Here is a 16949-nt window from a genome sequence, read left to right as displayed (position 1 = left end):
GGCACTAGAGATTCCCCCAAGGGGGCTGATTCTCGGCCCCCTCAGCTACATCACTCCTAGAACTGGCACTGCAAAGTATGTGAAGCCATCAAATATTCCATCGTAGCTTCCCACGATCATGCGTTTATTAACAAACATACACCCATAAATAAACACCAATCAACTGAACTTAGTATTCTCTTAACAGAACAAGCTGCCATGCTTGCTGTTAGGATTATAGTCATCTGAAAGCAATGGACATACATCAGCGTGGTGTATGTGTGCAAATTGGGCTGTGCAATAGGAGAGAGGAGATGGCATGGAAATGGGGGTGATTTAAGAAGAATGGGGAAGGTAGAGGGGGAAAGCGAGTGGAGGTGAAAATGTGGGGTGCAAAGGGGGTTGCACAAAACGAGGGAGTAGAAGGCATGGGAAAGGGGTTAAAGATGAAAGCAGGAACATGAAAGTGTCTGAAATATGGGAGGTGATGGTGACTTCTTAGCTGGGTGGAAGATGATAAGGATGTTTAGTAGTTGCAAGGTAGGAGGAAGATGCAAGAGAAGTCACAGACATGGGGGCAAAGGTGTAAAACAGGTCCAGAGCAGGGCTGTAGAGCAGTTGGAGAAGTGGTTGCAGAAATGGAGTTGATAAGGTGAAAAGTGAGTTTAGCAGTTGCCTTGGGTAGGAAGAAGAAGCTCTAGTGGGTTTATGTGAAGAAACCTGTGATAAGAAACCTGTGACTGGAGTGAGCAGGAATGCAGCCTCTAATATATTACGGTAATCATTCCTGTCATTATGCTCCTGGGATTCCCGTCAGATCTTGAACAGTTTGACTTTATTCTAAAAGCAGTTTCAAAATGTTTGTTTCCAGTAAAGATGCTACCATTCTTCTTTGTAAATACCACTAAACATCTTGCAACATTCCCCTAAAATATTTGCTCGTGTCACTGACCTTAGTATTGAGACAATATAGGTTAATGTTTATTCGTTTTGCTACATTACCGGAGATGAAGGGGAGAGAGAGGATTACCAGTAGAGCAAAAGATAGACTGTCAAACTCTGTGTTTTCATGCAAGTGCACATTAATAAGGTCCTGGCAAGTTTCTCTTTATAAATAAAAAACAACTAAAATCAGCCCCAGTTGGTTGCAGTTTTCAACAAAGTAGTTACATGGAAGGAAGTGCTGACCTCTCTTTACTCCTGGCCTTTTTCTGATCAGAATCTCCTCCAAGCTGCTTACCATCTCATATGTTCTTTTTCACCACTGATTTCAATCAACAGAAGAGATTTAAGCATGCGCTTAACTTCCAAGTCCTTTTGCTGAATACATTTGGCATTATTATTTTGGCCCTGGCTGCAATGATTCATGACAATCAAAAAGACCATTAGCAATGTTTTGGGAATGTGTGAATGTAATGGAGAAAAAGCTGGAATTTAAGGGCTCCTCCTTGAGAACTCCTAAATGTGCACAAAAATATATAACCAAATCCCATGTTATGTTCACCCTGTCATCTTGAGTTATCGTATCTCTTTTGGGGAATTATATATGGCAGCAATATTCTGTAACTGGATGCTGAGTTCACATCTTACACTCTTGTGATGGCACAGGAAGTTGCCTATTCTTTTTTTAAAAATGCAATAGGAGAATAGTTCTTTGCAGCAGGTCTGTGGCTGTTGTAAAATTCTAAGGGTATAGGATTTGATCCAAGTATTTTACTCTCCTGTGCTACCCACATCTCACCCATGTCTGCCCTGTTTTGGCCATTTCACCTGTATTTTTGGAGTGGCAGAGGTAGTGCATCTACCATGGTTGTCACCAAATCCTTTAGCCCCTCAGCTGAAGGATGTTCAGTACTGGATTACACCCCAAAAGGCTCTTTACGTTCTCTCCCTAAAACTATTATTTTCCAAGGTATACCAGCCACACTGAAATTTATTAGCTGCTTGAAATATATCCTGATTTGTTCAAGCAAAGCTACCTGTATGCATAACATCTGATAAGTGTTTCCTATTAGCTGTTTCTCAGAATGAGTGTCTTAAATCAGTTACGAGTGCTATGGAAAACAAAAAGGTGGTGTTCATTGCTATGAATAGTAATAAAACAATTATTTCCCAACAATAAATTTCACTTTAGGTGACTGAGATTTTCCTCACATTCAGTTCCTCTGAAGTGCCATTTAAACAGCAGGTGACCACTGGTGCTAAATTTCAGGAAGTGTTGTTTAAAGGTCAAAAATCAAAGTTTGAAAAGCAGTTATAAATTTGAACCTGAATTCACAGCCTGCCAAGTTCAGAGTTATTCTTCTCCCCATTGCCTTTAGGCTGCAGTCAGTGGAACCAAAGTACATGGTGAGCAGAATAGTAACCATTGTTGCTGCAGCTCCTGTTCTCTTCCGTGGGACTGCACTGGAAATTTTCCCATTGATTATGCCATATATATATATTGAAAACGTGAATCACAAATGAAAAATAACAATATATGTGACTAATAGATTGTAATGGTTATTACGGTTGTAGTTGAGCATGCTTAAAATGTATTGTGCTTTTATTTCATTTTAAGCAAATAAACACAACAGCTTAAGCAATTCATACAACTAACTTATATCACTGCTTTCTATATTTGCAGGGTTTATCTGGGGTGAAATTAAACAAATGTGGGATGGCGGCCTGCAGGATTATATTCATGACTGGTGGAACCTGATGGATTTTGTAATGAACTCATTGTACCTGGCAACAATATCTTTAAAAATTGTTGCATTTTCAAAGGTAATCAAGCCATCTATTCATATTGTGAATATACTGTATACTTGACATTTACTTTGAATGTGATTTTATTGTTGTTTTCCCTTTTTCAAAATCTGTTCTCTTTATATTGCTTTTCGTTGTTGATTAATAACTGCCAAGTCAGTAATCAGTAACTTGGGCATAAGAGATAATCCTAAACAAAAGTTTTGGCTCATTGTGGGAAATGCCCATTCTGAATTAGAATTTTTGGAGTGAACAAATAGGACAAAAGCAAAATGGAAATTCACTGTAACTGGAAATTCACTGTTAAGGAATTCAAATGTCACAATTTCCTGAATAATTTCTGTTGATTAGTGAAATAAAATCAGATCAGGGAGTATCTCCCAAACAACATACCTGAACTCTCCAGGGGAGAGCAATCCCAACAAGAACAGGAAATCTACTCATTTCCCAAACTCAAGAGCCTGCAAGGCACATCTTGACTGGATTCAATTTCAGGTTAAACTTCATAGGTATCTGAGACCAGTAAAATCCAGCCTGCTTGTGGAGATGAATTATTTTATGTACCAGTTCAGTTCCATTCCTGATGTCTCACTCGCTGGATCATCACCTTGTTGTGGTGACTGGGCTTGCACGTTCCTATGACCCTTTGAACGAAGCCGTCGGGAGTCTCGTATTCCCAGCAGGGTCACCCAAGGCAGTAAGGTCAAAGGGAGACAAGGAATGATCCAAGACGTCCTCAGCAGCAGAACAGGCAGAAGATAACAAGTGGTATGTTACAATGGCTGTGAAGGCGGATGAAGGCTGCAGCAGATATGAACCTACTGGTCGTTGTGATACTCATGCCATGGGAATAAAGCCTTACTGTGAATACTGCAACATAAAACAAATTCACGCACAGGCGTCTTCCAAAAGCCCATCCCAGACCCAAAGAAGTCCCATGGCAATCAGCAAATGGTAACGGGGGCAGGACTGTGAAATCTGGAAGCCCCTCGTCATGAACCGGCACATGGGCAGTGAATACAGATTCAGTCGTTCCGACTCAAGGAATGAGGCAGTTGAGTAGCTCAGCAGCTGTATCCATGACTGAGCAGTCCTATTTAGGAACCACTCTGCTGGCTCCAAAAAGAGGGAGGGGCTAGAAAAGGTGCCCTAAACATAGTCTGCCACCATTTTTCTCTGGCTGGATTACTGCGCCCAGTGGGGTCACCATCCAGTGGTCGTAAAAGACAATTGAACTTTGGAACATGGATTATACAGACTTTGTTGGATAGCAGAGATAATGAGTGTCCTGAACACAGGACTGCCATCATCGCAAGAGATTTGTGATGTTTTAACTTCGATTTTGCAGCGTAGTCTCTAGGTGATGCTTTAGAAATTTATTTAGAGACTGCTCTCTCTTTCTCAATGACTGTAGAGTGTGACATGTCAAAATATCTACCTAGTTCTGGCCAGTTAGCTTCTGTGAAGAAGGTGTATATTCTGGAAGATGCATATTCAGAAACAAAACACAGAGTAACTATCTGTGGGGAATTTCCAGGGGAGTGGTCTGGTCACAGTTACAGGGGAAGGACTGTTCATCTGTTCAGAATATAGGGTACCTCACAAAATATTGTTTTTAAATGTGTTGGAAGCCACCCACAGTGGCTGGGGCAACCCAGTCAGATGGGCAGGGTACAAATATATTATTATTATTATTATTATTATTATTATTATTATTATTATTATTATTATTATTATTACAGTGGTACCTTGGTTCTCAAACTTAACCCGTTCCAGAAGTCCATTCCAAAACCAAAGCGTTCCAAAACCAAGGTGCGCTTTCCCATAGAAAGTAATGCAAAATGGATTAATCCTTTCCAGACTTTTAAAAACAGCCCCTAAAACAGCAATTTAACATGAATTTTACTATCTAACGAGACCATTGATCCATAAAATGAAAGCAAGAAACAATGTACTGCAGTAACACAATCAATCAATCAGTAGCTGAACTGGGTTCCACACAGTCACAAAAACAAAACAAAAAGCCACAGAAACAAACACGCAAAATAAATAGCAAAAACTGACAGACCTCAGTGTAACACTCGAAGCGGATGTGTGGCACTCAAATCGGAAGCATAACACTCAAAAAGGAGCCAAGTTCAGCTTCCGAAAAAAGTTTGCAAACTGGAACCCTTACTTCTGGGTTTGCAGTGTTTGGGTTCCAAGTTGTTTGAGTACCAAGGCTGTATTCTCAAAAGGATTGTGAAGCAGCAAATGAAAGGAGTCCTATCTAACAATTACTCATTGAGGGTCTGTCTTGCAAGAGTATGGTCTTGCTAAAATGAAAAGTGATTGCAGAACATAATGGTTTTTGTCTTGTTGGGGAAAGACCTTGCTAATTTTGCATAACTCTATTGTTTTCAGTACAGTGGGCTGCTCCCAAGACAGAGCTGGGATATGTGGCACCCAACACTGGTGGCTGAGGCACTGTTTGCTATTGCAAACATCTTTAGTTCTCTGCGCCTGATCTCATTATTCACTGCAAATTCTCATCTGGGACCATTGCAGATCTCTCTTGGAAGAATGTTACTGGACATTTTAAAGTTTCTTTTCATCTACTGTCTTGTGCTGCTAGCTTTTGCAAATGGACTTAACCAGCTATATTTCTATTATGAAACAAATGATGCCAATCGCTGTAAAGGGATTCGGTGTGAAAATCAGAATAATGCATTTTCAACGTAAGTTAGCATTTCCTACTTAAATGATTCATAGTATTCTTTTTGTATTGCACAGTGCTCCATGTTGATTTGTTGCTAAAGAGTTGTCTAGGGCGGCAAACTGATTTCATTTTGAGGAAGGAATTTAAATGCACAACATACAAGGCAACAAACTGATACTTAAAGGTTTGGTCATAACATTGACCAAAACCTATTGTTTGACAACAATAATAATGTGAGCTAGACTACGTCAAAACTGTCTGGTGGCTAATTCTCTGCTGGAGAGACCAATATGATCAGTGGTCAGGGATGATGGGGGTTGTAGTTAGAAACACCTGGAGATCACAGAGTTGGGGAAGGATGTTTTAAAATGTTATGATAGCTTGTACAGATGATGAATTAGGCTTCCTTTGGACACAATGAGGTTGCAGAGGAAACATAACACATTTTCTGTTCCTATAATTGCTGCTGCTTAACCACTCTTCATTTCATTGGTGGAAAACAGAAGGGGCCATAAGTACACTTTCTAGAACCAAAAGGGACTTCTGCAAATTTCAGGGACTGGGATGACTTTATGACTGGAAGGGATGGAATTTACCTCTGGAAGCATTAATCAAAAATGATTACCTTTCATTTTGATTAATTACTGCCAATTCAGTGATCAGTAACTTGGGGATAAGAGATATTCCATAGTTAAACTATGGAACTTGCTTCAATGGGAGGCAGTCATGGTCACTGATTTAGATGGCTTTAAACAAAGATTAGACAAATTCCTGGAGGAGAAGGCTATTGATGACTACTAGCCACGATGGTTTGTGCTGTCCTCCATGACCAGAGGCAGTAATGCTTCTGAATACCAGTTTCTGGATACCACATGTGGGGAGAGGGTTCTTGTCCTCAAATCCTTCTTGTGGGCTCCCCACAGGCATGTGGTTGACCACTGTGAGAGCAGGATTCTGTAGACCAGGGGTGTCCAACAGGTCAATCACAATTTACTGGCCGATCGCGGAGTGTCCCTGGTCAATCCTGGGACTCCGATTGCCCCCCTAAAAAAAGCTGAACAACTTTGATGGGTAGATCGCTGCCAGTTTTTTTATAGTGGGAGTAGATCGCAGTCTCTTGGAAGTTTGGCCTGATCCAGCAGGCTTTGCTTATATTCTTATGACTCATACCTTTAATGCTGCTAAAAAAAAACCCAGATGTGAAAGAATCAGTACCAAAAATTTGACTGAGGAAATGTAATAGGAGATCTAGACGTTATGATGAAAAGGAGCTGCCACCCAAAGTGACAGCATTGTTTCAAGTTATTCCTCTCTGTAACATGCAGCAAAACTTACATCGTGTACAGATGCATTCTCATCCTGTGCGTTTTCCTGCATGTAGGCAGCATAATTGGCTGCAGTAGCTGGGGAGATACAAAGCATGATGATGTCAGCACATATATAAGTACGGAGGGGGGACGGACTTCAGTTGGGGGTGATGTTTTTCAGCGGCAGCTCAGTGTTTATTTGTAACATCTAGTTTCACCCTAATTGCAGTACTGAACTGCAAGCCCCAATTTGCATTTCAATACCTAATCTAGTGCCATGTAAAAGCCACCAAGTCCTATATAGCTGCACTGTTTCCACTGGTACCAATGTGCCCTTAGGATGCTATGCCAGGGACGATAGATAGCCTGCCCCACCCTCCCTCTTCACTATTTCCCTGTTATCCAAAATCCCTTTATGATCCATTGAGGCTTTGCAAGAGCACCTGATTTCCCCATGTGCTAATCAATGCTCGAATCCCAGTGAGCACGGCCTAGAACTGGGCTATAACTTAATTGCATTTAAATGTCTCATTTGCTGTTTTAAGTTTAAAGGTTTTAATTAAACTTTGGGGTGATGATGTAGTATTTAAAACAAATGAGATGCTTCTGTTTTCTTTAAGACTTTTCCTTTTCTTTCTTTCTTTTTTTGCAGTTTGTTTGAAACTCTCCAGTCACTGTTTTGGTCCGTGTTTGGGCTCATCAACCTTTATGTGACCAATGTAGACGCACGACATGAATTCACTGAGTTTGTTGGGGCCACCATGTTTGGGACCTACAATGTCATCTCTCTGGTCGTCCTTCTCAACATGTTGATAGCTATGATGAACAATTCCTATCAGCTCATTGCTGTCAGTTCCTTGGTTTGATTCTTGTTCACTTTGAAAGCCGTATCTGTCAGTTGACCAAAATTCCAGCTGTTTGAGAACAATAATCCTGTGCTTATGTATGCTTACAAAATTAGGTTCCCTAGAATGTGCTCTAGCCTCCAAAGAAGCAGAAATCAGCTACCTGAGCATTCCAGTAGGAATAATTTTTCACCAGGTGCAAAATTAAATAAGCCTGGCTTTGCATACCATTTGGTATTCAGCACCCAGCAACTCATAATTTAATCAGTATTCAACATTGGGGGACATATAAAGAACCTACTTTTCTAAGCAAGAAAGTTGAGATTTCTAGTTTTGCCAAATTATGCCAAAGTGTTACTGACTTTCAGTTCCTAGCCAGCCATCTTATTAGACCTATATTCTCTTATATACATTTGATTCTCTTCTAGATACTTCTCAGTTTCATCAACTTACATTCTTACTTTAATTTTTCCTTGTACTGAGAAGACCAAATCTGCCTGGGTCTTTCTATCTTCTTCCCATTATTCTCATTTCTGTTTTCCTTCATTTGTTCTTTCCTTTTCCCCTGCATTCTTCCCCATACCATTCAGTTTGCTTTACTTATCGTACATTGAACACACCTACTTTTGTCCTACTTCTTCTTTACTTTTAACTGCTGTGTCCTTGTTTATTCACTATTTCCCATCCTCCTCTTCAGCAGAAAAGGCTCCTCAAGTAGCTTTACAGATCAGGTTTTGAAAAAGCTATTCTCTGCCTTCAAGATCTATATCTATTTCCCCCTTCCCTAGAACCAAAGTAAAAGTTATGTGGAAAATCCATGATTTGATCTCCCCACATAATTGTGCTTCCCCTAAAAAAGCTACTGGGGATTCTAATTTGGTATAGAGTAACAACTTGAGGAGGTTCCTTTCCCATTGTAACACAGCCGTGATCCAAATTGGGTCCAATTTCTAGAATAAAAATAACTCAAACTTTTGCTTTAAAAGCAAAGGAGACAACATAAAAACCGTTTAGTCCATTAGGTAGTCCAGCATACCTGATGGACTAAAATGGTTTTCAGCACCTGTGTAAAAACAGGTAGAGGAAGAATTCCCGATCTCTCCAATAAGAAATGAAAATATGTTTCCATATTTCCTGTATTCAGGATCATGCAGACATTGAATGGAAATTTGCTCGAACAAAACTTTGGATGAGTTACTTCGAAGAAGGAGGGACTCTGCCTACTCCGTTTAATGTCATACCAAGTCCCAAATCTCTCTGGTACCTGATCAGATGGCTGTGGAGACAAGTGTTCAGGAAAAAAATCAGAAAGAAACCTGAAAGTTTTGGAACAATTGGGGTAAGCAAAAATTGCCGTTTTCCTCACCACCTGCCTTTCTTTATCTTTAGGTGTTACCATAGATATTAGACACCAGCATGTTGGGCAAAAGCCAGCCTGGGCACTACTATTTTCCATCTATCTCATACCACTGTTGGGAGACAAGCACAAAATGAAAATATCTACCCCTTCCCTTTTCTGGTTAAGGGAAACCAGAACTGATCAGTGTTGCCTATCACCACCAAAATAATGAGTCAGGTGTTACGAATTTGGAAAGACATACCGTAACTTTGACATCTTAAAAATAACTTTCCCCCAAACAATCCCCAATGATGGTTTTCATTACCAAAAAGCTATGGATGGGAACTCCCGACTTACTATCATGTAAAAAGACTGCTGAATTAGTAATGTTTGTGCATGTGTATCACAGCAATACACACATCAGGGAGTCAGGATTGGACATTCAATAGTCAGCCCGAGTTAACTGCCATATAAAGTGTGGAATTGCACACACGCATGCACACACAGCACAGCTGTAGTCCTGCATCTCCCAAGTCACTATTTTGCCACTTTCTTTTCCCCATTACAAAGGATATTTTTCCTAAAAGTATATGTTAGGTGCAATGTAAGATGAGCAGTTAATATGCATAAGAACTGGCCATTGTGCTCATTCACTAGACCTCCTGAAGAATCTGCCCATGAAGAGGGAATTGTGCACCTTTCCTGGTCAATAAATGCAACCCCACCCCCCATCCTAATAGGCCTTTGGGAAAATTAACTAAATCTCTCCAACTGCATTTTGTGTACTCTCTGGCCATTCTGCACAATCCCCAACAGAATAAATATTTATCTGCAGACCTACCCCCTCTTTCCAATGCTTGGCTGGTCACAGGGAAGGCATGTTGTAAGCCATGTAAGATTAGGCAGTGGGCCAGAAGCAGAGGGCAGGGGGCACAGATTTCACACTTCTGAACAAGATATAGATTAAAAAAGACAAGAGCATGTTTCTTGGAGGCTATGCATACTGACTGGAGAATGTACAAAATGCAGTTGATACATGCATGCTGGTTTATGTATATTGACCAGGAAATGAACACAATTCCTTCTTCATGGGCAGATTATATGCACATTCTCCATAAGGTCTTATGTCACCCCTAACACACACACACACACACACACACACACACACACACACACACACAAAATTTTCAGTCAAAGTTCCTCTTTATTGACTGCCTCATATCTGCTCTGCCTACACTGTCCAATTTCCATGAGTCAGGGCTAGATCCAAGAAGTACAGTGGTACCTCGGGTTACATACGCTTCAGGTTACATATGCTTCAGGTTACAGACTCCACTAACCCAGAAATAGTGCTTCAGGTTAAGAACTTTGCTTCAGGATGAGAACAGAAATCGTACTCCGGTGGCGCGGCAGCAGCAGGAGGCCCCATTAGCTAAAGTGGTGCTTCAGGTTAAGAACAGTTTCAGGTTAAGTACGGACCTCCGGAACGAATGAAGTACTTAACCCGAGGTACCACTGTAGTCTGAATGTGGCCTCTGTTTTCAAAATCCTAATGCCTTTCCTGGACACTGAAGTTGATCCATGTTCACTTCTACTCATCATTTTGCAGCTGTCTTAAGCAATCAATCTTCTTCTTCTTCTCTTCTTCTTTGGCCATCACTCTTAGCCAAGTATTACTTTCCTTGAAGTAAAAGGTTTAATTTGGGAGCTCTTGTGAATGGGTCTTTCCTGTAAAATTGACATGGACTTCACAGTAAGATGTAACACCATTCATATTCTTCCTTGGATATTATCTTTTTAACAAAAGGTTTGCATCAAATTAAGCCTAATTTTGAGGCAGACCTTTTGTGGATGATTTTGGGCATGGTGGACATTTCTGCTATTCAGACATAATTGCTTTTCAAATATCATTCCAGCTAATTTATGTTCTTTATTTTCAGAGGCGTGCAGCTGATAATTTGAGAAGGCATAATCAGTATCAGGTAACCAATCTCATCTTTTACTTTTTTTACCAGAAGGAATTGAGCATTTTGCTCAGGATGTCACTCACGACAGGATACCGATTTAGTTTCCAACATAGATATTGCCATTCCATTGTTGGATACAATTATTCGAGCTTATCTTCTGCCCAAAGCTGTCCAAGAATAAATGCTTCCAGTTGCAGCTGCAAACCTTAGTGCCTGGGGAATTTGCAAATGAATATACAGTGGTATCTTGGTACTCAAACGGCTTGGCTCCTGAATGCCACAAACCCAGAAGTAAATGTTCTGGTTTGCGAACGTTTTTTGGAAGTCGAACATCTGACGCGGCTTCTGATTCAGTGCAGGGAGCTCCTGCAGCCAATCGGAAGCTGCATCTTGGTTTTCGAACCATTTCAGGAATCGAATGGACTCCCAGAACGGATTAAGTTTGAGAACCAAGGTACCACTGTATATGCAGGTGCACATCTCATTGAAAGCCAGGAAGGCATCCCCACTTGCTTGAATATCTGGTTGTACAGCCAGATGATCATCTCATGGAAAGTAATGGACAGCATCCACCTTTGGGCTAATGCAAGCTACTTTCAAATGTATTTACTTCAATTGCTTTCTCCCAACTGTTAACACAAGTAAAGTGTGAAGATCAACTGTGTCTATGTAACATTGCCTCCCTTATGCATCTCAGCTCCTGGCATTTGTCAGATCACAAGTAAATGGGAGTGAGCAGTGCCATTCACTGTGAGAATTAATGACATTTTTGCCGATGTCTCAACTTGTGCTAGAGCAAGTCGGGGCCAAAGCTAAGGGCTGTTGTGGCCCTTCAGCTCAGTTCAAAACATGGCACCTGCACAAATTTAATTTTTCTATAAACAAGGGTCAAAATGAAGACAGGTTCCCCTGGATCCCTACAATTCCTGTGTGGCAGAATCTGTTTCCCAGAAAAGTGACCAGCTGGCAATTACTCTACATATAATGATTTTTTTAGTCCTTTTTTTTTTGTAATGGCATAATTTAAGGCAAAAGGTGATGAAATTTCTGATTCATCAAATGTCAAGCAGCACAGTTAGAAGTGATGTCAAAATTGGACTGTTCTTATCTTCCAGGAGGTCATGAGAAATCTGGTTAAGAGATACGTGGCTGCAATGATAAGAGATGCTAAAACTGAAGAGGGGTTGACCGAAGAGAATTTTAAGGTGACTGTTCTTATGTTGGACACCTTAATAACAATGAATCAAAACATTAAAGAGCTTCACGTGGTAGTGGTGGTGGTGGGGAATAATCTAAGATATTTGCCACTGAAAGTTGAGTGCATTTACACACAAAAACGTACGTGAAATACATTGTAATGCAACAATTTTCAATTTTCACATACAGTGTCTAATATCAAATATGAAACATTAAAAATAGAAACACAGAGAGTCTGTAGGGTTTACTGGATGTAGAAGTAAACCAAGATGTAGAAGCATAGCCAGCCCGTGAAATCTGGATGCCTTGTGAGGAAAACATGACAGGAATCCACACACTGTCACTTAATGATCTCATAACATAGCAGGGAAGGGTTTGTGAAAAAATCATGAGAGCTAAACTTTATGACGTCTCTTGCACCTTTCCATAGGCAGACTGTATTCACCTTTCGTGAAACAATTCACTAAGTGGGGGAGAACTTGGAATACTATAAATGGCCTCAAGTGAACTTTTATTTATTTCCCCCTTCCCCCTCCAAAACCCACACTGCATCCCCAAACCCAAGTTTCAATTCTCTCTCTCTTTTTTAAACATAATTTTTATTAAATTTTCCCATATTTCATTTAATTCAATACACATATTCACAGCTTATATTATTTGCTCAAAGTGAGCTTAGACTTCCTTCCATCTCTCTTTCTGACATCCCTATAGTCAATTCTCAGCAGCCGAAAACATTTCTGCTACTCGTAAATAGCAAGATACTTATTAAAATAGCAATTTAATGATATTCCAGCATTTATCTTGTGAACTGCCCTGAGATCATCGGATGAAGGGTGGCTATTTATTTATTTACAGTTCCTTTCAGGTTAAGCATAGCATTTTTCTTCTAATGTTTTAGGAGTTAAAGCAAGATATTTCCAGTTTCCGCTTTGAAGTCCTGGGTTTGTTAAAAGGAAACAAGCTGTCTAACTTACAGTCCTCAAAAGTCAGCAGAGAAGAGTCCTCTTTGCCGGAATCTGATGAAGGAAATGAAAATGGAGGAGACGAGAAAATTAAGAAGAGAAACCTTAGCCTTTTTGACATAACTTCAATGATTCACCCCAAAGCAGTGGCAAGAGCATCTGAAGCCCACAGCCACAGCAATGGGTCAGCCATGATGACAAGAGTTTCCTCCAAGGAAAAGCAGAGGAAAGTGAATTTTGTGAGTGACGTGAAGAAGTTTGGGTTCTTTCATAGACAATCCAAAAGTGCTGAGCAAAGGACCAGTATTTACTCGATTTCTGAAGAAGTTTCCCGCCAACAAGCAGACGAATGTGAGAAAACTCCTGAAATGGGAGTGAAAGCATTGGTTGTGAACTGTGAACTCAACATTCGGGATCTCAGCGAAAGCTGTACCGCAGGCACTCATAATCAGGCCAGAAATGAGGCGCTGGACTCAAAGGCGGATGAGAAAGTTGCTGCTTCTGAAATGAAGAAGGCTAATTTGCCCACACCAAAGGATTCTCCGGACAATGAGCAGGACTTCAGTAGTAGTGACTCTGTTGTGAAACAAGAAACAATTGTTCAGGACAATTACCTGACAACAAGATTGTGATGAGCGGAGGCAGAAGCCTATAGAAACACACTTGGTGGTGGTGATGCTTAAATCAGAAAATAAAGAATCAAAGCATTCAGAGGCCACATAGCTGTAACATAGCTCAGTGAAGAAGAGGAAATGGAGGAGCCTTCTGTTTTGTAGCCTGCTTTAGCTTTCACAGCTTCTTTTACATTTTTTATTAAATGGGAGCATCTTGTATTCTTGTACTGTTGCAATAACCCACAGATACTTTTTAGCTATCTTTTTCAATTTGAAATAAATGCCATTTCTCTCCTGTGATAGTTAATTGCCTATGGTAAATATTTTTCTATGCAAATAAATGTAGCTTAACAAAGGTGAGAGCCTTTATGAACCTTTTTTTAGGATTCCTAAAAATGGACGAGAGAGAATTGTCAGTGCTTTCTGTCAAAGGGTGATAGCCAATATTACTCTATGATTAATGTCGGATATCTACTCTGACCCATTGAAAGCAATGGACAACTTAAATAAATTGATTTTGGTGGGTCTGCTCTGAATATGATTTAGCTGGCTTTACCCAAAATTATTTAACTAGTTAGAAATCTTATTTATAAATTAAATTTTAAACAGTGAAATAATTTATTGAAATTGTTAGTGCCTATAATTTACTAGTAATCATTTTGCTATTTATGTAAAATAGCGTCAATTTGTTATTTATGTATGCCCTATTAGCGACCACCATTTCCACACCTAAAAAATGTTGCAGTCGAATTTTTAAATTTGAAAACTTCAGATATAACCCTGCAGCAAAATAAAATACTAAGACTTCTTTAGTGGAAGATGCCCATACCAAAGCAACTTTGCACATGCATTTTGATGGAAAATGGGTTAATCCATCCTTAGCCTCTCCAAGCCACACACATACCCCTCGATGGTCTGGGTTGGGGGGGGGAGAGAGCATATTTTATAAAATGTCTCTGAATGATAACCTGGAAGCAGTTCTGACTCTCCACACACACTCAAGCTTGGATTAATCTGTGAGCCGTACTCTTTCGAGAAGTCTCTTTTCACTTCTGCATTCATAATCCCAGTGTATTTCACTAGCAACACAAGAGTGCTTCAGAATAATCTAATTGATGTGCTATCAAATTATGACAATCATTCAAAATCTTCTAAAGACAAATCTGAACAGAATCAGTCTCCTTTCCGAGATGTTGGTGGCCTCCTTTCTGACTCTTTGCACAATAAATACGATGGCTGGTATTCAACTAAGTTTTAGTTAGAGTAGACATATTGGAATTAATGAACATGACTGTGTTAGCCCCATTAATTTCAGTAGGTATACTCTGACTAAAACTAAGTTGAATGCCACCCGTTGGCTTTTAAATGTACAATATTATTAATCTGAGAGTATTTTCATAAACAAGTGTTTTACTGTCAGCCAAAATAATTTTTGAAATTAAACAGTCTTGTTTCTTTCTCATCAACGACTGGTGTTTTATGTTATAAAAAGACTAATATATACTACATTCATATCTGAACATCTGTTCCAGTAAATTGACCATGTGATAAAGCATGTATGTGGTAAGGCAGAGAGCATAGACAACTGAAAGCAAAAGTTCCCTTGCAGAGTTGTAGAGTTTCCTTCCAACTTTAAAATTATACCACTCTATGAGTTTCTCATTGGTTAGACATTGTGGTTAACACTTAATGCATCATACTTAATGACATCATGAGAGCCCGCCCTATGACATCACTGGGGGCCGTCTCCTATGACATCACCAGGGGCTGCCGCTAGGATTCAGGTTTAGACTCCTGATCTGGCAACCCTTCCTGAAATCTGTTCATGTAGTTCTGGTCCGCACTACACCTGAGGCAGCACCTTCTATGCTGAATGTTATGATTAAACTGCTACCAGGCCCACACCACATGTAGCACGATTCTCTGTGCTGTTGTTGCAGACTCCCTCTCTTAGATGAAGGAAGGTCTTCCTCATTGGCAGCGTAGCAAATGACTGTGCTTTCTGTGCCTGGGATTGCCATAGCAACACACAATGATCTGATTTTCTCATGTTAGTGGTTGGTAACAGGGCAATAGGTCTCAGCTCAAAAAATACTGAGGAGACACTTCTCTTCCACCAGACATCCGGAAATACAATCCCATATAATCTAAATTGTTTTTAGAATGGGAGCACTGAAGTTTATCTCTCCATAGTTCTGATCTCTCTTGAACAAGAAGAGATTCTCAATCTGTGTCACTTGCCAGCCTCTGATATGCCCAAATAGGATATTGTGTCTCTTCAGTGGCGGACATCCCAGGGCGGAGTGTGTGTGTGTGTTATATGGATAATTGTTCAGAACAAAACCTAATCTTTCTTTCTTTCTTTCTTTCTTTCTTTCTTTCTTTCTTTCTTTCTTTCTTTCTTTCTTTCTTTCTTTCTTTCCATCCCACCCATGTGGCTGGGTTTCCCTAGCCACTCTGGGCTGCTCCCAACAGAATATTAAAAACACAATAAAACATCAAACATTAAAAACTTCCCTAAACAGGGCAGGTAGTTGTGGGAGGGCGTTCCACTACTGAGAAGGTCCTCTGCCTGGTTCCCTGTAACCTCGCCTTTCACAGTGAGGGAACCGCCAGAAGGCCCTTGGCGCTGGACCTCAGTGTCCCGGCTGAATGATGGGCGTAGAGACGCTCCTTCAGGTATACTGAGCCGAGGCTGTTTAGGGCTTTAGAGGTCAGCACGTGGGTGGCGCTGTGGTCTAAACCACTGAGCCTAGGGCTTGCTGATCAGAAGGTTGGCGGTTCGAATCCCCGTGACGGCGTGAGCTCCCATTGCTCGGTCTCTGCTCCTGCCAACCTAGCAGTTTGAAAGCACGTCAAAGTGCAAGTAGATAAATAAGTACCGCTCCAACGGAAAGGTAAACGGGGTTTCCGTGCGCTGCTCTGGTTTGCCAGAAGCAGCTTAGTCCTGCTGGCCACATGACCCGGAAGCTGTACGCCGGCTCCCTTGGCCAATAAAGCGAGATGAGCGCCGCAACCCCAGAGTCGTCCACGATTGGACCTAATGGTCAGGGGTCCGTTTACCTTTTACCAACACTTTGAATTGTGATCAGAAATGTACTGGGAGCCAATGTAGGTCTTTCAGAACCGGTGTTATGTGGTCTCGGCGGCCCCTCCCAATCACCAGTCTAGCTGCCACATTACTACACTCACAGAAATGCTACACTCAGCACACATTTAAAGTCAATGAGTGTGGTTTTGATGGGGAGCTCACTATGGGCATCATAATGTCTAGTTTTATTCCCCCCAACACC

The 16949-nt window shown here is 40.7% G+C and overlaps 1 protein-coding gene across 4 annotated transcripts in view; it reads left to right on the top strand.

The window, feature by feature from the left end:
• Positions 1 to 15118, top strand: part of TRPC4 (transient receptor potential cation channel subfamily C member 4) — a 62581-nt gene extending 47463 nt beyond the window's left edge. For all 4 annotated transcript variants that reach the window (XM_028712225.2, XM_028712223.2, XM_028712229.2 and 1 more), the window contains 7 exons: positions 2606 to 2745; positions 5131 to 5444; positions 7385 to 7580; positions 8722 to 8916; positions 10857 to 10898; positions 11999 to 12088; positions 12979 to 15118. In XM_028712225.2, the coding sequence (XP_028568058.2) occupies positions 2606 to 2745; positions 5131 to 5444; positions 7385 to 7580; positions 8722 to 8916; positions 10857 to 10898; positions 11999 to 12088; positions 12979 to 13674 (1673 nt within the window). In that variant the 3' untranslated portion in view covers positions 13675 to 15118. The remainder of the gene's footprint in view (positions 1 to 2605; positions 2746 to 5130; positions 5445 to 7384; positions 7581 to 8721; positions 8917 to 10856; positions 10899 to 11998; positions 12089 to 12978) is intronic.
• The last annotated feature ends 1831 nt before the right edge of the window (positions 15119 to 16949 follow it).

Source organism: Podarcis muralis, chromosome 17 (assembly GCF_964188315.1).
Source record: "Podarcis muralis chromosome 17, rPodMur119.hap1.1, whole genome shotgun sequence".
In the NCBI taxonomy this organism is placed as follows: Eukaryota; Metazoa; Chordata; class Lepidosauria; order Squamata; family Lacertidae; genus Podarcis; species Podarcis muralis.
Note: the sequence above shows the minus strand (reverse complement) of the source record. Positions and strands in the feature narration are given on the sequence as shown.